This window comes from Mustelus asterias, chromosome 17, assembly GCF_964213995.1.
Source record: "Mustelus asterias chromosome 17, sMusAst1.hap1.1, whole genome shotgun sequence".
NCBI classification, from domain to species: domain Eukaryota; kingdom Metazoa; phylum Chordata; class Chondrichthyes; order Carcharhiniformes; family Triakidae; genus Mustelus; species Mustelus asterias.
The window spans coordinates 7,619,315-7,646,454 of NC_135817.1; the positions used below are offsets into that span (position 1 = coordinate 7,619,315).

The 27,140-nt window shown below is 44.7% G+C and overlaps 1 protein-coding gene across 4 annotated transcripts in view; it reads left to right on the forward strand.

Moving 5' to 3' along the window:
- Positions 1–27,140, forward strand: part of rubcnl (rubicon like autophagy enhancer) — a 61,344-nt gene that overhangs the window by 6,230 nt on the left and 27,974 nt on the right. For 2 of the 4 annotated variants that reach the window (XM_078232223.1, XM_078232225.1), the window contains exons 2-7: positions 1,084–1,351; positions 4,026–4,109; positions 6,772–6,816; positions 18,975–19,089; positions 23,539–24,006; positions 25,761–25,858. In XM_078232223.1, the coding sequence (XP_078088349.1) occupies positions 6,811–6,816; positions 18,975–19,089; positions 23,539–24,006; positions 25,761–25,858 (687 nt within the window). In that variant the 5' untranslated portion in view covers positions 1,084–1,351; positions 4,026–4,109; positions 6,772–6,810. Of the gene's footprint in view, positions 1–1,083; positions 1,352–4,025; positions 4,110–6,771; positions 6,817–18,974; positions 19,090–23,538; positions 24,007–25,760; positions 25,859–27,140 lie in introns of those variants that run through there. The other 2 variants (XM_078232224.1, XM_078232226.1) reach the window with 2 other exon arrangements.

Sequence of the window (27,140 nt, forward strand, 5' to 3'; positions counted from 1 at the left end):
TGTAGTACACAGGAATTATCTGCATTGTTGGACAGGCATTCTTTCAGATAAGTCACTAGTGACTTAAACTGAGTCAATTCTCTCACCTTTTTTTCATTCGTGGGACATGCGCATCGCTGGCTGGCCAGCATTTTTTGCCCATCCCTAGTTGCCCTTTCAAAGGTGGTTGTTCTCTCTTCCACCTTCTTCCATCGGGAAAACGATACAAAAGTCTGAGGTTACCTACAACCGACTCAAGAACAGCTTCTTCCCTGCTGCTGTCAGACCTTTGAATGAACCTTGCATTAAGTTGATCTTTCTCTACACTACATTTTGCACGCAAGAAACAATATTTTTCGAATACATGTGACAATAATAAATCAAATCAAGGATGTAGCTATCAGGAAATATTCACTTATTCAGCTACAAGATGCATAATTGTTGTGGCAACCATTGTAACCTAACCTTGTGTGGGTGATTTATTTGTGGCAGTGCAGAATTGGATGTTAAATATTGGCACTTTCTTCTGCCATTAGTCTACAGATGACTGAAATATCTCCATCAATCTGCAACAAAGCTACCGAATCACCAGTGCATTCATCTCATTGTTGTTGTGGAGTCTTGCTGTGTGCAGTTTCATTGCGAGGTTTGTCTTTATAACTATAAGTTCAGACAGGTGTGAAGCTCTCAAGATGGGACAAGGGCTTTCCAGAAATGCAACTTATTTATTTCATTTATTGCGAAGAGCTTATGAACTTTCTAATCTTTAAATTATTGAAATTACCAATCAACCAGTCAACCATTGCCTCAGGCTTCCTCAGGCTGATGTCTCCCTCAATCTCCTGTTCCAATCCCTCCTCACTCTGCAGTTTCTCCCCTCAATCAGGGCACATGTTCAGGAGAAATCCTGTGCAGCTCCCAACTCTCTGCTTCGAACCTTCACTGTTACGCCCTTGAGACGCAGGCTCATAAATAAGCTCAAAACCATCACTTACACATCTACAAACATGACAATGATTCTTCCGGTTGTCGTGTGAACACTTTGTGCTTTGTTTTTGTCCACTTGAATCTTTGCAATGAAACAATCCAATTTTTTTTTTTTAGGAGAACAACCTCGTCAAATGGAATCTAGAAAATTATTTTGAGCAAAGGAAGTGGCCAATTCAGACTTGGTCACTAAGGCACGTGTTTCAATGGAGCGACCCGCACTCTCACCCACTCTCTCTACGTCACTGTAAATCACTTGCAGGGCAACCTGCAATCTCTGAACATCACCTGAAAATAATTTTGAACACCATAATTACATTCGAGCTGGTGGAAGAAAATAAAAGTGGATTGAGGGGAAATGTTCCTCATGGACAAGGCAAATTTGGTCAGTGTTTTCTAATTCCTCCCTCCATAGAATTCCCTACAGCACAGAGAGAGGCCATTCAGTCCATCAAGTCTGCACAGCTCGCCAAAAGAGCATCCCTACCAGGTCATCCCAGTGACCTATCCCCATAACTCCACACATTTGCCTTGGCTAATCCACCTAACCCGCACATCTTTGTACTGTGGGAGGAAACCAGAGCACCCTGAGGAAACCCAAGCAGACACAGGGAGAATGTGCAGACTCCGCACAGACAGGGACCCGAGCCGGGAATCGAACCCAGGTCCCTGGCGCTGAGAGGCAGCAGTGCTAACCACTGTGCTGCCCTTGGTAGGAGGTGCTGCTTATGTTCCTATGTTTAATTTTGTACAATCTTTAATGTCCACTGGGGAGGAGAGGTGGTGCCTTGGTTTGAAGTCTCACCTCCAACACTGCTGCCCCCCCCCCCCCCACATTTACTCCGTGAGTAAGGTTTTAATCTGAGTGCAGCCAGAGAGAAAATCAGCCCTCTCTCAATCTTTGTACCGTACAATATTTATCACCTTTGTATTGTATGAATCTGGACCAGTTCATTCCCAAACTCTAGGGCTCAGTATAAATATAATCCAACTAAGGAACATGAGCAGGCACCGAGACACGAGACTCCCCCTTTGAGCTCGGACTTCTCTTCCAGTCTTTTCATGTGAATGCTTCTCCCCAGTTTGAGTCGTTCTGACTGGGCAGCTTGTTGTGAAGCAAGATGTTGCCACTGGATGTTAATCCAGCAGAAGGAACTCTTCAGTTGTAGGCAATGAAATGAAACAAAACTTACTCCAACTCATAAATCAAAGAGAAAGTTTAATAACAAACCATCCATTTTTTTTGTACTTTTCCAATTCAATCAAATCAAGTCCAATTCAGAGTCTCAACAAGTTGAGACATTTCCAATCCAGGCTGACAAGACAGGGCATGCGATCCTTTCCCCTGCCTTGGGCCTGATCTACATGAGCCAAGCTGATTGGAGTAGGCAGACGTCTCCACCCACCCCCCCCAAGGCTTGATCTCATTTGCATCTTAGCCAAAAAGCCGAGATACCGCTTTTAAAAATTGCTTCATGTGAAAATGAAGCTTAAAAGCAACCTAATGGCCACTACCAAGTGCAGCATCACCAGACCACACTTGATCTTAGGAATAACAAACCATCCATTACTCCAACACTTGAGGCCTCATCCTGGGTCATTCCAAGCTCCCAGCAGCTTCTTATTTATACTGAGTCAGCTGGTCAGCTGACCACCACATCATTTTGTCATTGGTTACATCGTTTACTGGGTCAACTGACCTGTACAGCACGTTACCATTGGTCACTATAACAGATTCAATGTTGTCATTGGTTACATTCTAACACTGGATCCTCCTTAGGCGAGTCCCTGTTTAATACCTGCTGCTATCTTTCCGCAATCCATCCCACGCAGCTTTCAGTTGCTGCACACAAGAATCCTGTATAATTCAAATACAAAAGCTTTTCTGTCCCACCAACAGATGATTAGTATATTGGGAGTTGGTTTAGCTCAGTTGGCTGAACAATTGGTTTGTGGTGCACAGCTGATGCTAACAGCATGGGTTCAATTCCCGTACTAGCTGAGGTTATTAATGAAGGCCCTGCCTTCTCAACTTTGCCCCTCACCTGAGGTGTGATGATCCTCAGGGTAAATCACTCTTATGGTCATCTGGGACTATGGTGACTTCACCTTGCCTTTAGTATATTGACACAAATGACAGGATTGTCCCAGAACTGCACATGGTATCAGCTGGGGTGTGGGGTCTATATATTGTGGTGCACAAGATTTGAAGATGTATGTTTGGGGTGGCACAGTGGTTAGCACAGCTGCCCCACAGCTCCAGGGACCCGGGTTCGATTCCCAGCTTGGGTCACTATCTGTGTGGAGTTTGCACATTCTCCCCATGTCTGCGTGGGTTTCCTCCGGGTGCTCTGGTTTCCTCCCACAGTCTACAGATGTGCGGGTTGGGTGGATTGGCCATGCTAAATTGCCCATAGTGTCCTGGAATGTGTAGGTTAGAGGGATTAGCAGGGTAAATGTGTGGGGTTGTGGGGATGGGCCTGGGGTGGGATTGTTGTCGGTGCAGATTTGATGGGCTGAATGGCCTCCTTCAGCACTGTAGGGATTCTATCTATGTTCATTGTTCACATGAATGTTATTCATTAAATGACTTTCGATTAAACCAAACTTTCCCTTTTTTTACTCACCTTAGATTTCAGTATCCTTTATTATTGCCCCTCTCCAGTTGAGCAGGTGATGGTAAGCTGCCTTCCTGAAGCCCAGGGTCCATGTGTTGTATGTAGGAATTTAAATGCTAGCCTTACCAATAGTGCCCACATCTCAAGAATGAATTAAAAAGTGGATCTATTAAAAGCTTGAGGATAATGGAGTGGAAACGTGACACGCAGGAATTTGCCTGTCTGGGTGTGGCGTACAAATAAAGTTAAGGTTCAGCCTGTTTTCCAAACATTATTGCTTTTCCTAATGTGCAACAAAAGATAAAACACTTCAATGATTAAATAGTCGTAGCAAAGAATCTCAAGACAGGTACCCTCTGTGTTGTGTACTCGCCACGACTTAGCTGACATTTTGTAATCTGACTGTTGAATCATAACAACGGCTCTCTCTATCCCTTCCAGGCATTTTTTCATGATAAGGCTCCGCCATCTCTCAGATTGTGGCAGCAGTAGACCAGAATGGTGAAGATATGCAGGATCCTCTGGGTAAGTGTTGGAATGGCATCTTATCGTCCTTCAGTAACAGTAGCAGCAGTCCCTCAGCACACGATCAGTAAGTCCAAGGTGTTTGATGGAATTAAAGTTTAAAGTCTATATATTATTGACACAAGTAGGCTTACATTAACACTGCAATGAAGTTACTGTAAAAATTCTGTAATGTGACTATCAGCCCGCTTTTTGATGATCCAATTCCAAGGGTGGCATGGTGGCACAGTGGTTAGCACTGCTGCCTCACAGCACCAGGGACCCAAGTTCAATTCCCGGCTTGTGTCACTGTCTGTGTGGAGTTTGTACATTCTCCCCGTGTCTGCGTGAGTTTCTCCTGGTGCTCCAGTTTCCTCCCACAGTCCAAAGATGTGCGGGTTAGGTGGATTGGCCATGCTGAATTGCCCCTTAGTGTCAGGGGGACTAGCTAGGGTAAATGCATGGGGATAGGGCCTGGGTATTTTGAATTTGTGTTTGTAGTGCCTTACATAACTGCAGGACATCACAAAGAGCTTTCTGGTTAATGAAATCATAGATCATAGAATCATAGAAACCCTACAGCACAGAAAGAGGCCATTCGGCCCATCAAGTCTGCACCGACCACAATCCCACCCAGGCCCTACCCCCATATCTACCCACTAATCCCTCCAACCTACGCATCTCAGGACACTAAGGGCAGTTTGTAGCATGGCCAATGAACCTAAGGGCAATTTGTAGCATGGCCAATGAACCTAACCCGCACATCTTTGGACTGTGGGAGGAAACCGGAGCACCCGGAGGAAACCCACGCAGACACGAGGAGAATGTGCAAACTCCACACAGACAGTGACCCAAGCCAGGAATCGAACCCAGGTCCCTGGAGCTGTGAAGCAGCAGTGCTAACCACTGTGCTACCGTGCCGCCCGTTTTTGAAGTAGTCACTCTTGTCACAGGAATGTAATAACAACCAGCTAATTAGTTTTTGTGATGTTAATGAAAGATAAACATTGGCCATGATATCAGGGCGAACTCCCCTGCCTTTCTTCAAAATAGTGTCATGAGATTATTTACATTCGCCTGAGGACAGAGTGAGCCTCGGTTTAACAATTCATACAAAAGACATCTGGCAGTACAGCACTCTTTCACTATTACACTGGAGTATCCGCTTAGGTTACATACTCAATCTTTGGAGTGAAGCCTGAATGTTTCTGACTCAAAAGTCCTGGCACCAAACCACGGCTGCCAATAGAGATCTTCCAATTGTTTCTCTGTAGTTCCCTTCAGCAAGACCTGACCCCTCACACCTTTGCAGCTACTCCAGAGAAATTGGAAGTTTCTTTTGTACTGCTAAAAAGCAAGAAGGACAAGCTGTCGAAGCTTTTCACCTTGCACTCATCAGGACAGATGAAAGAATGCCAAATTTCAAAGGGAGCAACAATTTATACTGAATGAGAAAAGGGTGCTGATTGATAGGAAGTCGTCTCCGAATAGTTGAGGTGTCATCACTGGGGAACTCTGGTCCCTCATGCTTTTGTTTATTCAAAAAAGGCTCAATGCCTGGACATGTTCCTTGCACGTGAATATATGTAACATCATAGTTAGAGAGAGAGTTAGAGAGAGTGCAGAGAAGGTTTACCAGGATGTTGCCTGGTATGGAGGGTCTTAGCTATGAGGAGAGATTGGGTAAACTGGGGTTGTTCTCCCTGGAAAGACGGAGAATGAGGGGAGATCTAATAGAGGTGTACAAGATTATGAAGGGTATAGATAGGGTGAACAGTGGGAAGCTTTTTCCCAGGTCGGAGGTGATGATCACGAGGGGTCACGGGCTCAAGGTGAGAGGGGCGAAGTATAACTCAGATGTCAGAGGGACGTTTTTTACACAGGGGGTGGTGGGGGCCTGGAATGCGCTGCCAAGTAGGGTGGTGGAGGCAGGCACGCTGACATCGTTTAAGACTTACCTGGATAGTCACATGAGCAGCCTGGGAATGGAGGGATACAAACGATTGGTCTAGTTGGACCAAGGAGCGGCACAGGCTTGGAGGGCCGAAGGGCCTGTTTCCTGTGCTGTACTGTTCTTTGTTCTTTGTTTTATCACACCAGCACTGAGATACATACACCACAACACATTTGTGTGGTAGGCAAAATGCTGTTTTAGCTTGACAGTGGTATCTGTTAGTGGAAAATACCACTCGTGTTGCCACTGCACAGTGCAGCGTGAAGCAGCTAGTTTAATCTGTTGTTCAAATGTTTGAGGCACCTCACCCTTCCAGGGTAATCTGAGGTAGACCGGGCACTTTTCAGGTCTGAACGTGGTGACCTTAGGCCCATTAATGAGTATGCGCAATACCCAGCAAGCAGTCACCTGATCAGGGTGGCCATGATCCCACAGATTGGTTCCCTTTATAACTCCCTCCCAGTTGCAGGCTGGCCAGAGGAATGGCTAATCAAACCTGCTATCTTCCTCTGAAATCAACTTCATGTGAAGCTCAACAGGAAGGAACATTCATCCCCTTCCAACACTGAGAGAATGTTTTGTAAGAAAATGGCCTCATCCTATTTCTAACTGTCCTGGTTAACAATGACAGTCTGATTTTGATACACCATTTTAGCATCGTTCTAACTTCCTCAATTGTTCAGTTGCGCAACCAAATGTCTAAAAGTGGATTATTCCTGTTTCCAACAGAAGAATGTGTGTGAAGCTGAGGAGACAGCCTGAGTATTAATGAAGGTAATGATTTAAAACCACCTCTATATGAAGCATAACAATATCATTTGCCTTTGAAAAGTGCAATAATAAGATGACTGACAGTGATCCTGTTCAGGCCAACTTGGTGTGTTCTACAGCATTGGGTTTAGTCAAATGGCAATCACATGTTGAATAATTCTTCTGCGCTTAACTCTGAAAACAAAACCAAATTGGTGCACTCATTAAAAAAAACTATATTGTGCAACTGGAAGCTACAGCTCCCGTCATCGAGCCTAGCCGTTGGCTCGGAGCCTTGCAAAAGTACCGCCCTTATTCAGCATTTCTATGACATTCCCCGAAATATGAAGAGATGTGTCCAGCTGGTTGTGTTCAGGGAAAAACTGGAGGAAAGGCCACTCTGGTCAGTTCCTGTGTCTCTCAAAGCAATCTAATTTCCAGCAATTGGTCAGTTTTTAAATTGCCTTTTTCATTTTTCTCCCCCCCTCCGTTTCAAATTTCATAAGAACATAAGAAATAGGAGCAGGAGTAGGCCATCTAGCCCCTCGAGCCTGCCCCGCCATTCAATAAGATCATGGCTGATCTGACGTGGATCAGTACCACTTACCCGCCTTAGTCAATTTGAGCAAATCTCCGGCTGGGCCGAGAGTGGCACAGGCACAATTCCTCACAATTCCTCAGCTTTGGTGGGAGAAAATGGAAGCAAAACGATAAGGGTCAATCTTTCTATGTGTAAATGCCAGTTCCATATCCCAAAACTGAAGATCTGGGCTCGGGAAGAACTTCCTGAAGCCTCTTGTCACCAGAAGGTCCACTCATTTAGCGGGAAATTTATCATGAACAATGCACGCATGTCATTCAAATCTGCTGCCTGCTTTTCACCGGACCTCAGTTCACCTATCCTTTTCACTTCTGAACTCTTCCATGCAATGTAGGCATCACTAGCAAGGCCAACAATTGTTGTCCATCTCTATTTTTTTTGTTATACCCAATTCAATCCAATCAAAGTTCAATTCAAAGTCTCAACCAGTGAGACATTCCAGATCCAAGCTGACAAGACAGGCAAGCCTCTTTCTGTCTTGGGCTTGATCTACAGATCCAAGCTGATTGGAGCAGGCATTGCACCCCTCCAGTGCTTGATCTCACTTGCATCTTAGCCAAAAGGCCTGGATGCCGTTTTTAAAAATTGCTTCAAGTGAAGCCTCAGTGTAACTTCATTGACTTCTATCAAGTGCAGGACACCAATACTACACTTGATCGTAGCCAAAAGGCCATCTCTAATTGCCCTTGAATGGTTTGGCTTACTAGGCCATTTCATAGGGCAGTTACAAGTCAACCTTATGGTTGTAGATCTGGGTCAGACCAAGTAAGGATGGCAGATTTCCTTCCCTAAAGGACATTAGTGAACCAGATGGGTTTTAACAGCAATTGATGATAGATTCCTGGTTACCATTACTGATACTAGATTTTAATTCCAGATTTATTAATCAACTTAATTTATTAATTAATTTATTCAAGTCCTACCAATTGCCATGGTGGGATTTGAACCAGCGTCTCCAGATCATTAGACTGGGCCTTTGGATTACAAATCCAGTGATTTATTTTTTGTTTTCATGTTGTCATGCTGCCTTTTTCTTTCAACATTAAACCCTTTAATTCAGCACAATTTTAAAAATTTGCCCTCAGGATGTGGGCATCAATGGCAAGGTTGGCATTTATTATCACGCCCTGGTTCTCCTGAGAAGCTCAGTGTAGTTTATGTGGTGAAGTTAACTCCTAAAGTGCTGTTCAGTAATGAGTTCTGAGACCGAGGGGACGATCTTACCATTGCGGCCCACCGGCCGATGGGCGGGGCGAACCAGTAAGATCGCGCGAGAACCGAGAAATCAGGTTTGCGCCCGACATCAGATATCCAGCGCTGTCAGCCTCTCGCCCATTTCCGGCGTGAGGCTGAATAAATTAGTTAAATATATTTAAAACCTGATTTAAATGAAATGAATGAGCCCGGGACTCAATTGTCCAGGCTCACTTCCCTCTGTGGCCTCGCCAGGCGAGATTCTCCCTGATGAGAATCACAGCTGGTCCCCAGCAACGGGCACCAGACATGATAGCCTCGCTGGTAGAACCGAAGGCCATTGAGGCCCCCGGGAGGTTTGGGGCAGGAGGGGTGCCCCTGGCACTGCCAGCCTAGCACACAGGCACTGCCCACCAGGCAATGGTCAGTGCCAAGGGGGCAGTGACTGAGGGGGCAGTGCCTACTGGGGGGGCAGAGCCAGACCAGAACAGGTCAATTGATGGGGGGAGGGAGGGGCAGGTCAGTCCAGGTGGGGTGGGGGGGCGTAGGTCATGGGGGTTGATCTATCCGGGTGGGGGGGTCTCTTGATAGTCCGCGGGCCCCCGTGGTATCTGGGGGGGGTTGCCGTGTTTAGGCAATGTAGGCAAGCTGAGAGCAGGCAGAGACTGTGTGACAGATCTATCAACTGCCCAGGGCAGAGAGACCTGCACATGCGCAATGGCGCCCTCTGCTGCTGTCAGCCAGCTTTCTGGCGATTTAAGCCTCGCCCACTCTCCCTACAGGTGAGAAACGGTTTTGAGGTTTTTTTCTGCTCTAAGTGCATAAGATAGCAGATTTGGACTCACCCAAAAAATGGATCAGAAACTCTCTCCCATTTTCACGCTAGTTCCGGACTTAGAGGGTGGAATTCTCCCCCAAAAATTCTAAGTGCCGAATTTGCATGAAAACTGGAGTAATTCATGCTGCTTTTTACAGTACAATCTCCCATCTCTGTGCACCACAGAGGCCACCAGCATGAATATCATTAAATTTCAGGAAGCAGGGCTTATTCCTGCTGTAGAGGCGGCAATCACCACCTCTCCAGCAGGCTACTGCTGATCTGTCAGCACTGAGATCGGCACATGCCCAGTAGCCCCGCACTGACAGCCTTCCTCTTTGCTCTCCAGCTCAATCGCTGGCCAATTCTGTGACCCCGCAACGCCAGCCCTCTCACCCCCCTGCCCCCCAAGACCCAATTGCTGGCCCCCCAACCATTCCCGGCCCGCCCACCCACCCCAATCTATCCAACTCCCCCCTGCCAATTTCCCACCCCTTGACTGTTAAGCCTCCCACAGTCCCAACCCCCAGCAGGCTGACCCCACCTTCCCCAACTGACAACCCCCACTCTCCCCAGCCTGTTCTGATCGCTGGCCTCCCTGCTTCCCTGACTGATCCATAGGCAGAGTGGCAGCGAGACCCCCCCCCATTCCACCGATCGCCCCCTAGACCCTGGTCCCCATATTCCCTATGCAGCAAGACCCCCCTCCCCACTGTCCTGTGTCCAATGGGGCAGTGCCAAGATGCCCCCTGGGCATTGGCACTTTGCCCCTTGAGCAGTGCCAGGGCTCCCAGACTGGCACTACTAGGGTGCCAATACCCGGGGACACTGCCCTCCCCTGCCACCCCACCCTCTGGAGGGCCCCCGATTGCCCCCCTTCTCTCCAGCGGGGTCGGGCCGCTAGCTCCCGAAAGTGAACCCCGCTGGAGTGAAATACGCCTGGCGGGGTGGGAGAGGTTAGCGGGCCCGGAGACTTCAGTCCCGGGCCCACTAATTATATTCAAATGATATTAAAGTGTCCACTTGAATACATAATGCAGTTCCGCGCCTTTTTCTGGCGTGAAGCTGACGGTGCTAGAAATCTAGCGCTGGGAGAGGCGCTTGGGGCCGGATGCCCTGCGCGGATCGCGCTAATCCAGCTCTGCTGAAATCTCCTGCGAGAATCGCCCCCAGAATGTTTTTCATAAGATCACCCCCTTTGATTCGATGACAATGAAGGAATGGCAATATACCTCCAAGTTAAGATGGTGTAATTTGGAGGCAATGTGTTCCCATGCACCTGCTATCCTTGTCTTTCTAGGTGGAGGATGTTGTTGGTTTGAGAAGTGTTGCCAGAGAAGTCTTGGCATGTTGCAAGTTGTGATGCATCTTATAGATGCCATGAGCTGCAGCCATGATACACTAGTGGTTGAGAGGCTGTACTTTAAGATGGTGGATAGGTTGCCAATCAAGCAGACTGCTCAGTCCTAGATGGTGCGGTTTTGTAGCTGTAGCCATCCTGGCACGTGACAATATTCCATCACACTCCTGACTTTGAGAAGAGAGATTGCAGCCTCTACCCTGCGAGGGAACTACAGTATTTATGTGGCTCGTCCAGTTAAGTTTCTGGTCAATGGTGACCCTCCCCCTTCAAAATGTTGGTGATGGGGGATTCAGTGATTTAAGTGTTATTGAGTGTCAAAGGGAGTCGAAATATATGCGGGTTAGGTTGATTAGCCATGCTAAATTGCTCCTTAGTATAGAAATGGGAATAGGGCCTGGATAGGATTGTTGTAGGTGCAGGCTTGATGGGCCAAATGGCCTCCTTCTGCACTGTAAAAATTCTACGAGTTGGTTAGATTCTCATATGGTTATTTCCTAGCACTTTCGTGCTGTGAAAAATACTCGCCATTTATCAGCCCAAACATGAATGTTGTCGATGTCTTGTTGCATTTGGACATGGACTACATCAATACCTAAGGAGTTGCAAAGGGAATTAAATACTGTGCAATAATCTTAAGATGAAAGAAAGGTCATGAATGAAGCAGCTGACTGTGGTTAGGCCTGGAACACCACCCAGAGGAACTCTTGCGATGATGTCCTGGAGATGAGAAGATTGACTTCCAACATTCTTGTTCACCTGCTTTTGTGCAAGGTATCATTCTGTCATGGCAAGAGCTTTTCCCTAGATTCCCATTGACCAGAATTCTGCTTGGGCCCTTTGACACTACATTCATTTAAATGCTGACCTGGTGTCAAGCAAAGTCACTCTCCTAGCTCACCTCTGGAGTTCAGCACTTCTGCCAAGTCTGTAACAATATCTGGATTTGATTTGATTTGATTTATTATTGTCACATGTATTAGTATAGAGTGAAAAGTATTGTTTCTCGTGCGCTATACAGACAAAGCATACCGTTCATATGGAAGGAAAGGAGAGGGTGCAGAATGTAGTGTTACAGTCATAGCTAGGGTGTAGAGAAAGACCAACTTAATGAGAGGTAAGTCCATTCAAAAGTCTGACAGAAGCAGGAAGAAGCTGTTCTTGAGTCGGTTGGTATGTGACCTCAGACTTTTGTATCTTTTTCCCGACGGAAGAAGGTGGAAGAGAGAATGTTGGAGTTTAGAAGATGAGGGGGGATCTTATTGAAACTTACAGGATACTGCGAGGCCTGGATAGAGTGGACGTGGAGAGGATGTTTCCACTAGTAGGAAAAACTAGAACCAGAGGGCACAACCTCAGGCTAAAGGGATGATCCTTTAAAACAGAGGTGAGGAAGAATTTCTCCAGCCAGAGAGTGGTGAATCTGTGGAACTCTTTGCCACAGAAGGCTGTGGAAGCCAGCTCATTGAGTGTCTCTAAGACAGAGATAGATAGGTTCTTGATTGATAAGGGGATCAGGGATTATGGGGAAAAGACAGGAGAATGGGGATGAGAAAAAAATCAGCCATGATTGAATGGCAGAGCAGACCCGATGGGCCAAGTGGTCTAATTCTGCTCCTATGTCTTACTGTCTTATGGGGTCGTGGGATCCTTAATTATGCTGGCTGCTTTTCCGAGGCAGCGGGAAGTGTAGACAGGAGTCGAGTGGTCCTGGCTAAACACAAACCAAACATCAATGAGGGTGGATATTGCAGTACATTTAATAAACTTTGATTTTCAAAAGTTCTTTGATGCATGACTAAACTCGGAGCAGATGGAATCAGGGGACACAGCTAGGTATTCACACGTTGACTATAGAACACAGAGTGGAGGAGTGCAAGGACCCAAAGAGAATATTCCAGGAATACTCAGCAGGTCTGGCAGCATCTGTGGAGAGGGAAAGAGAGTTAATGTTTCAGCTTGTGGTTTTAGGCACTTTCTGGGACATTGTGTTCCGCAGGCACTGGTGCAGGGACTGCTGCTGTTCATCATTTACATGAACAATTTGAACTCAGAAATAGGAAGTATAACATTCAAAATTTGATGGCTGAGTTTAGACTGGGGTTACAGAGGAAGTTGAGGGATGGCATAGTGGTTAACACTGCTGCCTCACAGCGCTAGGGACGTGGGTTCAATTCCCACTGGGTCACTGTCTGTGTGGAGTTTGCACATTCTCCCCATGTCTTTGTGGGTTTCCCCCGGTTTCCTCCCACAGTCCAAAGATGTGCGGGTTAGGTAGATTGACCATGCTAAATTGCCCCTTAGTGTCAGGGGGACTAGCTAGGGTAAATGCATGGGGTTATGGGGATAGGGCCTGGGTGGGATTGTGGTCGGTGCAGATTCAATGGGCCAAATGGCTTCCTTCTGCGCTAGAAAAAATGAAAAAAGTCTACGGCAAAATGTAAAATAATAAGCTTGTTGATAACTGTTTAACTGACAGAGTAACTTTAATCTAGCTTAGAATGGGTTTGTGCACTTTGGTAGGGGAAGTAATGAACCCACATGGAAAATAAGGCTCTAAATGGGCTGGAGCAACAAAAGGATTTAGTGGTACGTTTAAACACTTCATTAAAAGTAGCAAGACAAGTTAACAAATCCGTGAAGATGCAAACAAGGCACAAGGGTTTATTTCTGGAGGAATAGAATTGGAAAGTAGGGAGTTTATGTTAAACTTTTACACATTTGGAGTCTGTTCTGGACTCCATATTACAAAAGGAATATAGAGACATTAGAGAAAGTGTAAGGCAGATTTATGTGGCCAATACCAGAACAGAGAGGGTACCACGATCAGGAGAGACTGAATAGGCTGCAGCTTTTCCCTCTCGAGACGAGAAAGCCGAGGGAGTGAACTAATTGAGGTTTAAAATTATGAAAGGGTTTTTGATAGTTTAGATGTAGACAAAATACTTCCATTGTGAAACAAATTTGCAAAACAATGGGCCATAAATATAAGATGATGCCTAATAAATCCAATAAAAAATTGAAGAGAAGCTTCTTTACCCAGAGTGGTGAGAATGTGGGGCACACACTTTCACAGCATGTACTCAAGGTATCCAGCCTTTGACGTGAACACAGGAGGTAGAATGGAACAGAAAGATGTATTGATAGATTGAGATGAAGTAAGGAATATAAACAATGGCTCAGACCAGTTGAACCTGTTTCTTTGCTGTAAAATCTCTGTAACACCAGGAATATTTATACCACACATGAGCAATTTTGTAGTTACACCCTGTAACTGCTCTGAAAAGAGCAGTTGTTACCTTTCTTTGCAAGAACTGGTAGGCCTTAACATTTCAGACTCTACTCATCACCTGGAGGAATGACTGGGAGGTGAAAGAGATAGTCGCACATGGTACAAGAGGATGGGAATATAGGCAGGATCTTACTTGCTGATTGGTCAGGCTTGTAATTGTGTTTGTAATAGGTCAGTAGATATTAATATTCTTTTAAGTTTATTTATTAGTGTCACAAGTAGGCTTGTTAGGCACATTAGCACTGCAATTAAATTACTGCGAAAATCCCTTAGCTGCCAGGTACCTGTTCAGGTACACTGAGGGAGAATTTAGCATGGCCAACGCACCTAACCAGCACGCCTTTCAGACCGTGGGAGGAAACCAGAGCACCCAGAGGAAACCCATGCAGACACGAGGAAACGTGTAGACTCCACATAGACAGTGACCCAAGCCAGGAATCGAACCCGTGTTCCAGGCGCTGTGAGGCAGCAGTGCTAACCACTGTGCCACCGTGCTGCTGCTTGTTCAACTGTGCAGAATGGATAGAGCCATATAGCGCAGTAAAGGCCCTTGGGCCCATGGAGTCTGCACCGACAATATCTACCACCAAAGGCACGCTTATCCCATTTTCCTGCACTTGTCCCATATCCTTGAATATTATGATATTTCAAGTGCTCATCCAAATATTTTTTAAAGGTTGTAAGGTTCCCAGGCAGTGCATTCCAGATCACCACAACCCTCCGAGGGAATGGTAACATATTTATTGAGTAAGGGTAGCCAGATGTCACTAATGAGAAAGCTTGGGGATACAAGTGGTTTGAGTTTGGTAAAGTTCCATGGCCTTCCTGATGTGTATGCCAGTGTGTGATTGATGAGTTAAGTCTAGAGTAGGACCATTGGATGAAGTGGTTATTAAGGTGAACAAGTTTGATGATAGCTGACTTGTCCCATCCACTCTGTTTGAAATAGGTTTGATGTTCCTTGAGTCTAGTGTGTAGGCCACAGCCTGTTGAGTCTTTCAAGTTCAAATATACCACTCTCAGCATGCAAACCTTCAAACAACACTTGTATAACACACATTTAATCACACCATCAATTCTAATCTATATATTTCATGTTAGGCATTTTAATTAAATCAAATCAAAGACCCTTCGGACTATGGTAACTGAAGAAGCCAAATTTAGTACGGGGTTCAGGATTTTTCCATTTTTGCGGTTCTGTTCATTTTATTATAAGAATCGCAAATCAATGGCCTTGTACTCTGCAGTGTCCTAATGTAAACCAAATGTTCACAATATCACCTTGGTATAAGTGCCAATCTGGCTAAATTCATAGAATCTTTATAGTGCAGGAGAAGGCCTTTCGACCCACTGAGTCTGCACCGACTCCCCAACAGAGCACGTTACCCAATCCCAGCCTCCACCCTATTGCTGTAACCCAACGTATTTACCCCGCTAATCCCCCTAACCTACATATCTTGGGGCACCAAGGGGCAATTTAACATGGCCAATGCACCTAACCTGCTCTACTTTGGACTGTGGGAGGAAACCGGAGCACTCAGAGGAAACCCGCACAGGCACGGGGAGAACGTGCAAACTCCACACAGACAGTCACCCAAGGCTCCCGGGTCCCTGGTGCTAACAACTGTGCCACCATGCCGCCGCAGACAGGACTTGGGGTCAGAAGGTCGCAGGTTCAAATCCCACTCTAGGACCTTAAAGGATGTAATCGATGCTGACACTTCAGTGCTGCACTGTCAGTGGTACTGTCCAAACTCTGCTTATTCATGTGCATATTGTAGATCACCAAGCACTTGATGAAAAGCTTGGTACTTGAGCATTGGTGAACAAAAGAGACAAGCTTTTCATCTTGCGCCCACTAGGACAGATTCACAAGAATACCAAACCTCAAAGGAAGCAACAATATATACTGCATGGGACAAGGGTTGGCAAGTCAATTCTGTTTGGTTGAGGCATTGCCATGGAAAATATATCAGAGAACTATTGTACGCATGCTTTTGTTTGATTTAACAAAGGTGCAATTCCGGATCATGTTCCTTTTGCCTGCAGAAGACAGGTCCCTACATATGAATATATTTAGTTTATCGCATTTTGCATTTATCCTGATGCAAGACAAAAAGCTTCGGCAGCATGTCTCTTTTTTCAGCCATAGAGAAGCTGGACAGCTCTTTAAGAAAGATTAGGGTTCAGATTTGTTCAGAGGCCTATTTCATAAAGCTTTAACTGCCCTTTGCACAACTCAGTCTTCCCATTCAGAAGGTTACAATGCTCCTGTTTATTTTCCAAGTGCTGTTACTGCCAGTTGTCGCTGTCAATATTCCCTGTCTGCTCTTGGAGTCAACAAAAGTTGTCATCCCGAGCAAGTACATCTCCCATTTGAATGACATTTTAGTTAAATACAGCTCCACTTTAAAGTTCTGATACCATATTTATCTTCCAGAACCACTTATCAAGAACAATTCTAAAATACTTCAGAGAGCTGGCGTTATTGCATATCCATAGCAGCAGTCAGATGAAAGGTGACAATGTGCAATCTGTCCATTAAATTGGCCTTGAGGATTAAAGGTCATACAGTCTAGTGAACAGGAAATATGCCATTGTCCAGGAAAGTCAACTAATGTTTGACTCTACTGAAACCGTTTCTGTTTCCTATCACCACGTGGCTAGTGCCATAACCTGAAGACTAGAAGAGCGATGTTATGGACATAGAACATAGAACATGGAAAAAATACAGCACAAACAGGCCCTTCGGCCCACAAGTTGCGCCGGTCATGTCCCTACCTACCTCGGCTTATACATAGGCTTACCTATAACCCTCAATCCTATTAAGTCCCATGTACTCATCCAGAAGTCTCTTAAAAGACCCTATCGAGTTTGCCTCCACCACCACTGACGGCAGCCAATTCCATTCACCCACCACCCTCTGAGTGAAAAACTTACCCCTGACATCTCCCCTGTACCTACTCCGCAGCACCTTAAACCTGTGTCCTCTCGTAGCAGCCATTTCAGCCCTGGGAAAAAGCCTCCGAGAATCCACCCGATCTATACCTCTCAACATCTTGTAAACCTCTATCAGGTCACCTCTCATCCTTCGTCTCTCCAAGGAGAAAAGACCGAGCTCCCTCAACCTATCCTCATAAGGCATGCCAACAAATCCAGGCAACATCCTTGTAAATCTTCTCTGCACCCTTTCAATAATTTCTACATCCTTCCTGTAATGAGGCGACCAGAACTGAACACAGTACTCCAAGTGGGGTCTGACGAGGGTCTTATAAAGCTGCATCATTATCTCCCGACTCCTAAACTCAATCCCTCGATTGATGAAGGCCAGCACACCATACGCCTTCTTAACCACCTCCTCTACCTGCGAGGCCGATTTAAGAGTCCTATGGACCCGGACCACAAGGTCCTTCTGATCCTCTACACTGCTAAGAGTCTTACCCTTGATATTATACTCCTTCATCCCATTTGACCTGCCAAAATGGACCACTACACATTTATCTGGGTTGAAGTCCATCTGCTGCTTCTCCGCCCAGTCTTGCATCCTATCTATGTCACGCAGCAGCTTCTGACATCCCTCCAAACTATCCACAACACCACCAACCTTTGTGTCGTCGGCAAACTTACCAACCCATCCCTCCACTTCCTCATCCAGGTCATTTATGAAAATGACAAACAGCAAGGGTCCCAGAACAGATCCCTGGGGCACTCCACTGGTGACCGACCTCCATTCAGAAAAAGACCCATCTACAACCACTCTCTGCCTTCTGCAGGCAAGCCAATTCTGGATCCACAAGGCAACAGCCCCTTGGATCCCATGCCCTCTCACTTTCTCGAGAAGTCTTGCATGGGGGACCTTGTTCGCATCCGATGCCATAATGTATGTTAGTCGGATGAACATGCAAGTTGGAGACATTGCACTGGTGATGAGAGCTCAGCCTGTCAGCCTGCTGAATGGCAATCATTAGCTTTAAGTGCATGTACCTTGCTCTGTGACTGAGACACACTCAACGGGTTGGAGTGGAGCAAACTGGAAATGCTTCAATGCAACACTTCCCCTGATTCTGTCAGCTAGGGATAAAAGAGTAAGGGATTTGAGACTGAAATGCAGGAAGGGAAGATCATTTGTTCCATAGCCTTGCTTTAAAGTTAAAACTTGTGAGAAGTGTGGGTGAGTTATAAAAAGTTTTTGACCTTGCTTTTTTGAGAGCAGCTTGGAGCTATTTTGTCCCGATGAGATTGTAAGCAAGGAAACAGACAAATGCCATTTTTATTTGTGCTCTGTTGCTGAACTTGAGTCTTGGTGTGATTGTATTATGATACATTTGACAACGGACACTACTCATAGAAGGAATTCACATTGAGACTTAAGTTCAGTATTGTATAAGGGTTAGTGAGAACTTTATAGAAAGAAGATACTGGGTATACAATTAAGTACACCACTTTTTCCATGCAGGATCCTTATTAAAATAATCAATTGGGGGGGAGGGACTCACTTAACTGTTTCTACCTCAGACTATCTTAAAGGGGCACTGTTTTCATTGAAAAAGTTTCTTGGCAGATCAGTTCCTGAGGAATGCAAGGACCTAAAAGGTTCAATAAGATGTTGTATCTAAGTGATTGGAAGAAATATATCTCAATTGTGTGTTGGCAAACAAATAATGGATAATTAGCAAACATTTTTTTCAGTTAAATAGTGCCCCTTTAAAAATCCAAACTGTTTCAGCAGCATTAGTCCAGATCAGATGGTTAATTGATTGATTGGCTGTCTCCAGCTTGTTGCATTTCCACACAAGATCAGTTAGATGAGAATCTGCTTCCACAGGTTCAAACCTGTTGTGCTCCTTTACTGATAGAACTTCCATTGGACAACTGATATTGTGTTAGTTTGAACCTGTTTTCTGTATTCCTGACACAGCAGGCAAAGGAGAGGAACTTGCCACCAGTGGCTGGGGCAAAGAATGTATCTTCCGGATTTGATCTGAGCAGTTGGTGTCCTCTGGCCCAGTCGCCCTGTACAACAGTATTGTCAGGTATCTGGGTATTTTTCTCATATGCTTCACAGGCTAGGCAATGTTGAATGTAAACATCATGAGTTGCTTTCCACATAGCCTCATTCCTTCCTTCCTTGTAAGTTAAATTAACCACTTGGGGGTGACACTCAGTTTTTTACAAGTGTAAAACCAACATAGCTATTTCTTGGGTGGTGAGATCTCTTTTCTGTTTGGGATCTGCTTCTCAGTGCAGAGGTTTAATTGATTAATGGAGTGTAAAAGTTTAAATTCCTCCATTTTAGTGAAATGGGCTCACTTTTTACCCAATAGCTTATTGATGGGGCCCAGCTTTTCATGGCAATGTAGTAAGATGGGATTGTGGTTACCTCTGGAAGGCCCCTATATTTTATAGCTGCCTACCTGTGAGAAGTCATTTGTAAGGATAGGGAAATTACAATTGGGAAGTGTTGTAAACGAGGCTCATTCCTTGAGGGATGGGAAGGCTTGACATTCTCTAAGTAAAGTTTAACTATTTTGCACCAAGGAGGAGTTTTTATTCCTCTTTTTTTTTCTCCCTCTTTCTTCGGATATATGATAGGATCTGGTTCTGTAAGTGCCTTGCACTTTGCTTATTTGTTCAAGGCAAGTATCATTACCTGCCCTGGTTATTCAAGCCTGATGAGGCCTAACGGGCCACCATAAGCCTGACTCTGAACCTGTTAAATTGCCATTCATGCACTTCCAGTGATGGACTGTGGGTGCTGTTCCCTCTGTAGCCCAAAGAGGCTGAATTGTGGTCCATTTCTACACTGCCATGATCACTTGGCATAGAGTGAGAACAGTGTATGCACTCTTTCAGTTCAATCACACCTGTATTGGAGGGAGAATATTAGCAGTGCTCCAAGGCAAACACCATTATGTTTTCAGATGTCTTTAAAATACTTTTAAAACATCATCTGTTTACATCCATATTCACTGAAATAAAAACAATACTGTAAAATATTCACACCTTTTTATTTTCCAGTTCACTCATCACCCAGTTGAAGCTGCATTAAAAGTGAAGACAAGTCAATGTGACTTACAATTGCCTCATTTTTTGTGATTTCAGACCTCTTACTAACTTTCTCTCTGTGCCTTGGGTATTTTAATTGTTGACGGGATTGGGTAGGATGAGGATTTTCATTCTCACTGTAGTCCCTGACTTCTAGCAACCCGATCCTTGAAGTCCATCTACTCTATTCTCACTTGTCATGTGTTTGGATTTTCAGGGATATTTGGTATAGGCAGGTCTCGACACTGCTGCATCCTGCAGGATACACCCCAAAGCCTGTGGTAACTGTTGTGATGGATTTTTTTAAAATGGGGAATATGGCCTATTTGAGGCTCTAAGATGGCACTCACAAAAAGCTTGGTTACCCTTCTGCTTGGGTTTGTATTTTGTGGTGATGAAGTAACCTTGTTTGGACTGTTTATGATGGATCTGTTTTTTTTTTCAAATCAGTGAACTTAACCAGGAAACATCCAGAACTTTGATTTCTCCTAATGGAGCTTACTGACTAAAAGTCAGTATATTAAATTTAAGCTCTGAATACTTTGGTGGGTGGGTTATATCGCACTGCTGTTTGAGTTGACTAGGTCAGATATATATCCATGTCTTATATTAGAGAAAGTCTCAAACAAATTCATGCTTTAATATTCATCTGCTGAAATCTTCCCTCTGCCCACCCCTATACATATTGAAGGAGGGTCAAAGCCTCTGCGCACTGTCACTAGTTGAACATATATGTATACCATGGTTGCTATGTGTGGTGAACCATCGTTGGTTCCCACTAGGTAGTACTGAGCCAGGGTCTGGCCAGTACTACGAGTATGTATATATGTTGCTGTTGGGGTTAGGGATGGGTTGTTCTACTTGTTGCTGTTGGGGTTAGGGTTGGGCTGTTACACCTGTATTATGGTACATCCCAGTCGGGCTCCGCCTCCTGGGAGAGGTATAAAGGTCACTGCTCTGTCTAACGCGCATCAATTTTATTATCACACACGAGGCTTGAGATGCTCAAGGAAATAAAGGCTTTTATTTACTGTTACAACGAAGCTACCATGTATAGTACACGATCCCAGACTGAGGGGTCCCAGACAGGGCAGTGACCTTTATACCTCTCCCAGGAGGCGGAGCCCGACTGGGATGTACCATAATAACTATAATACAGGTGTAACAGCCCAACCCTAACCCCAACAGCAACAAGTAGAACAACCCATCCCTAACCCCAACAGCAACATATATACATACTCGTAGTACTGGCCAGACCCTGGCTCAGTACTACCTGGTGGGAACCAACGATGGTTCACCACACTATGCAATTTCCCTTGGATTTAAATTTTGCACCCCACCTGCTTTGCAAGGCAATATCAGAGGCATCCTTTTCAAACATTGTGATATTAGTGCTGTTGCTAAGACCCCCAAGACGGCATTTTGCCTGATATCTCGGGCCACTGTAAGCACCACCAGTTCAGGGAGGATTGAGATCAACCTAAGTTTGGGCAGCAAGTGATCTTAACGTTGTTGATCTTGGACTCTGCTACTGCTGCCTTTGAGAGTCTGAGATTAAATCTGGATGGTGTAGCAGTTGGGTAGATATGCAGTTATTTGTCATACTCATTTTTACCTCTGTTCCCTCTAATTTTGGTATGGATTCAGTTTGCATTATATTGGGTGTGGCTGCAGTCCAGGTTGTGAATTGGTGCCTGAGATCTAATGTACGAATAGGCCTAGCCACTTCAAGAAGCTCGTGTGTAATCTTCCACATCCAACTCTACTTGCTTAGGATTCCAGTTGTACCCAAAAGTCTTTGACCTCTGAGCATCCACAACTCTGGGAGAGCGAATTCTAAAGATTTGCAACCCTCTTGTGAGGAGCGCCAAAATTCTTTTCATCTCGGTCCTAAATGGCTGACCCCTTTTACATCCCTTGGTAATGGTCTCTCAGTATCTACCTTGCCCACTCAGGATCTTGTTTATTTCAATAAGACCCCAACTCCAGAAACAATAAACAATTCTTCTCAGTCATCCCAGGAATCAATTTTGTGAACATTAATGCCACCCTCCTCTTTGTAGACCTTTGGTCTCCTTACCCAATGTACTGCAGGTATGACCTCATCAAAGCCAAATAGTAGGGCCTTTTTACTCTTCTACAGCAGCCCATTTGAGCTAAATGAACATACAATGTTTTTCCTAACGTCTATCGCAAAATAAAGTTTTCTGTACACTAACCAATCCTCAATCCAAAAACCCTCCCAATGATATTACTTCCGGTAACTCTAAGCCTACCCATAACCTTGCTAGCAACCATTGTATCACTTTTCCAGTGAAGGCATTTTTTTATTTGCTGAACATTTATAATGTTTTTAAAAGATGTTTGTCACTGCTTATTGACTGTCACACCTTGTACTCTTAATTTCCCAATCTACCTCGGCTCATCACTCGTATCTCTGTAATTACCTTTTTAGGCTTAACCACATCATACTCTGAATTTAATATCAACTTAGCACACTTAGGATCACTGTTTCCTTCATAGAGGATCCTTTACTATAATTTCCCTGTGTCATACTCTAAAATAGCTTGTTTCCCATGGTTCCTTAGAACCATAGAGAAGTTATGGTGCAGAAAGAGGCCATTCAGCCCATCGTGTGTGTACCAGCTTAGAAAAAAGAAAGTAGCCACTCATTTTAATCCCACATTCCAGCACCTGGTCCAGCTTGCATTTATTTTTTAAAATTTATTATTCAATGTATTTACGATCCTTAGTTTTGAACTGTCCTCACAAATGAGAACAACCCTATGTCCACCGGATCAAACACCTCCATTACCAGGAGCACATTAGATACAGATCCAGGTACCAGGTTTTGGCCTCGACCATCAATTTAGGCAGTGGATTGCAGATGCCCACCTGTATGAGAGATTTTCCTCATGCTCCCTGTAATGCTCTTGCCAATCACCTTAAATCTATGTCCCTGGTAATTGCCACCCCCCACCCCTCATAATTCTGTACACCTCAATTAGGCCACCCCTTAGCCACCTCCTGTTCCAAGGAAAGCAGCCCTGGCCTATCCAATCTCTCCCTGTCCTGGCATTGGATTATAATGTTTGAGTGGGGAATGAAGATTGAGGGCTGGGCAGGAGGTGGTAGGGGCACCTTGAGACAGGACCAGCCTAACGGAATCGAGTACATCTTAAAATCCTGGGCATTGAGGGGTATCCTACACTGTCAATAGATTTGTACTCGGTGTCTACATCTTTGCTGTAAGATCAGCCCCTCCCCCAACCCCGGCTGGAGACCGGATGTCCTCCATTGACCTTTAGCAAACTGTTCAACATATTTCATTTTACATTGTACACTTCCTCCTTGATTCTCTTGATCAAAATTATCTATTCATTGAAACCACTTACAATTAAGCTCAGCTAACCGTTGTTTCTGTTTTGTTGTACCAGATGAATACTCCACACCAGCCGTGATGGGCCAGACAGCAGTGAGTTCAGGTCGGCACTCAAACAATCCAGAGGCCATCAAAGAGCTACTGATCTCTGTGTTAGAAACCTATGATGGCATTAAACCAACACCTGCAGAGAACCATACGGCTAATTCAAGGCTTTCTTATTTGACTGTGTTCCAAGATAGAGATCCAAAGAGGTTTTGGGACAGTCGTGGCAAAGATAATGATCAGGGTGTTGGGATTCCGATGACCACCTCCAGCGATGGCTCGCGCAGCAGCAGTTTGTCAATGTCTCCCTCTCCTGAAAGGTCCTCTGGTCTCGTATTCAACCCCTTCAGTAAACTCTTTCCCCCTGTGCTATCTACAGCTCCTAGGTGGATGAGCATCACTGGGGTTCCACCTGTGGTCTCAAAGACTGATGCATCATGTTATCACCGTTCACAGTCTGATTCCAACATTTATTCAGGTAAAAGATATTTGTCCAAAGAATACCAAATGATAGGTTGTCCTAATAATGAGATTTGCAATTGGCATAGCATAAAATACAAATAGCAGCTAATTAATCTTTTGTCTTATTGCTTTTTCTTTCTGTACAGCAGGATTGCACCGAGTTTATGCCATATCCTTAATGGTTGTTATTTAGTGTCTCATTATTCATATGTCTCATTTTTCTAAACTGCATTGAACATTTTCCTAAGGTATGATGGGCCTATAGAAAAAAAAAATACAGCACAAGAACAGGCTCTTCAATCCTCCAAGCCTGTGCCAATCATGATGCCCTAATTAAACTGCTTTTAAAAAAAATCTTCTGCCCTTACTCAGTCCGTATCCCTCGATCCTCTTCCTATTCAAGTATCCGTCCATATGTCCCTTAAATGTTGCTAATGTGCCTGCTTCCTCCAGCAGTGCATTCCAGACACCCACCACTCTCCATGAAAAACATCCCTTGCACATCTCCCTTAAACTTTTCTCCCCCTCACATTGAACCTTTGCCCCCTTGTAATTGACACTTCCACGCTGGGGAAAAGCCTCTGACTAGCCACCCTTTCTATACCTCTTATAATTTTGTAGACCTCCATCAGATCTCCCCTCAGCTTCTGTCTTTCCAGTGAAAACAATCCTAGTTTATTCAACCTCTCCTCATAGCCAACATCCTGGTGAACCTTCTTTGCACTCACTCCAAAGCTTCCACACCCTTCTGGTAGTGTGGTGACCAGAATTGCATGCAATACTCCAAATGCGGCCTATATAGCTGCAACATGATTTCCCAACTCTTGTACTCAGTGCCCCGGCTGATGGAGGCAGGCAGGCCATGTGCTTTCTTAATCATCTTGACCACCTGTATTGCCATTTCTAGGGAACTGTGGACTTGTAGGCACTTCAAATGTCAACTAGTGATGGGATTTAATATTCAACTGGCAACTAACTTTACAAGAAATTTAATGTTGAAGATTGTGTTAATTCTCTTTATTAAACAGTACTTAAGTGTGCTGTTTAAGCAATTGCCTGCACTGCAACATTTTGAATAGTTGAAACCAAGCTATTGGGTCAGGCCTGTCCTTGCAACCCTGCTATGCTGGAACAGTAATATCCAGTACACCTGCCATCACTGTTCCATACAAGTGGATCACTCTTTTTTACTCTCGAGGAGCAGCAAGTTGGTGGTCTTCCAATTTGAGAAGTTTTTAATTACTGCCAGGATGAAGGGTTATGGAGAGCAGGCAGGAAGATGGAGAAGAGGCTGAGACGAGATGGCAGAGCAAGCTCAAGGGAATGAATTGCCTACTCCTGCTCCTAGTTATGTTATGACTTTTTCATATGAGCAATCTCCCAAGCCTGCAGATAACTGAAGACAGATTCCCTTTTTGGGAGGGAGCTGTAGTCAGGGTTGGAAAGATTGTAGCAGCCTGAACCTCTGCACCTGTTTCTAATTTTAACTATGGTACAATGGCCTTTCACACTAAAGGAGTGGCAGGGGAACTGGCAGTTAATGCATGGGGGAGGGAGGGGATATCAATTTACTAATTACAACATCACCTGAATTATCTTGGCATGTGGTTTAAAATGTGAATTTGTGCAAATTGCAGTTGCAACTTGCGGTATGTTGCATTTTTTTTTAAAAGGTGATTCGGGCTAATAGTTTGTTTAATTTGCATTCAGTTTCTTCCCTCCCTTTCCCCATTTTGCAGTTTAATCTAAGATGTCGTTGTCTTTCCACAGAGAGAGCACAATATTGCCCGAATAACAGACCAGAAACTATTGTGTATACAAGCTACCTCTCCAATCCTAGTTTCAGTGCAAGCAGGGCTCAGGAAAGGGTAAGGATGTATCCCACAAAACTATGCTTCAAGATTCGTTCCACTTCCACCAGGTTTACCTTTTTTATTAACCAGCCCATTCTGTCTTTCAAACCTTTGCTTTGGGGCAATTGAGTTGGTTATGTCAATAATCTGACCTCACTTGAGGATTGTTGATGAAGGGAATAAATGTTAAAGTTTGCAGTTGGTTTGTTAAAATTGTACATGTTGTATTTTGATAACGTGATCTGTACTGGGACTTCCTATTTTAAACTGCAGACGTGCGGTTGAGGAAAGTGTGATCCATGGTTTCGAGAGGACACATTGTTACTGTAGTGGGTGAGGGGAGTTCAATGTAAAGATATGAGTATGTATTGATGGGAACAAATGGGACTATACTCCCAAGCTGAGAGATTCACTGGGCATCCTGAGGTACTACTACGTTTTTTGAAGTGTGTTGGGTGTACATTTGGGTTTTGCATATCAGAAATTTAATATAAATTCCCACAAGTGACTCCAAATTTGTTGGACTTGTTTGAATCTTGCATGCAGTTTTAGTGGCATCTCATTACTGAAAGGTTATTATGGAAGGAAAAAAAGGACAGACCTTTCAAGTCTGGTCCTGAGCACATCTATACCACCCTGTATGACTTCTGCCCAGTCCTGACAGAATCCTGATCAAACAAGCAGATATCTCTGTCATCCTCGTTGCTACCCATGTGGAAAGGCTCAAAACACTAAGGAATGTAGATACAGGATTACCACTAAGCAATACTCAGCCCCTTGAACCATGTCCTGAATGCTCATTCCGAGCCCAGGTGTAGGGACATCACTGCTACACAGCAAGTCCTCCAGTCAATGAGCAAATAAAAAGGTTTCATTTCCATTGGGACAGAAATTATATGGTGGACCCAATAAGGGATTTTAAATTGAGATAGTAAGTGGGAGGGAGGGGGGGCGGTGCGAAGATTAAGATATAGGACCAGAATTAGGCCATTCGGCCCATCGAGTCTGCTCCGCCATTCAATCATGGCTGATCTGATTCTCTCCCCCCATTCTCCTGCCTTCTCCCTGTAACCCTTGATCCACTCGAGCCTATCTATCTCTGTCTTAGACACTCAATGACCTGTCCTTCACAGCCCTCTGGCAATGATTCACCACCCTCTGGCTGAAGAAATTTCTCCTCATCTCAGTTTTAAAGGAGCGTCCCTTCACTCTGAGGTTGAACCCTCGAGTTCTAGTCTCTCCCAGTTGTGGGAACATCCCCTCCACGTCCACTCTACCCAGGCCTCGCAATGTCCTG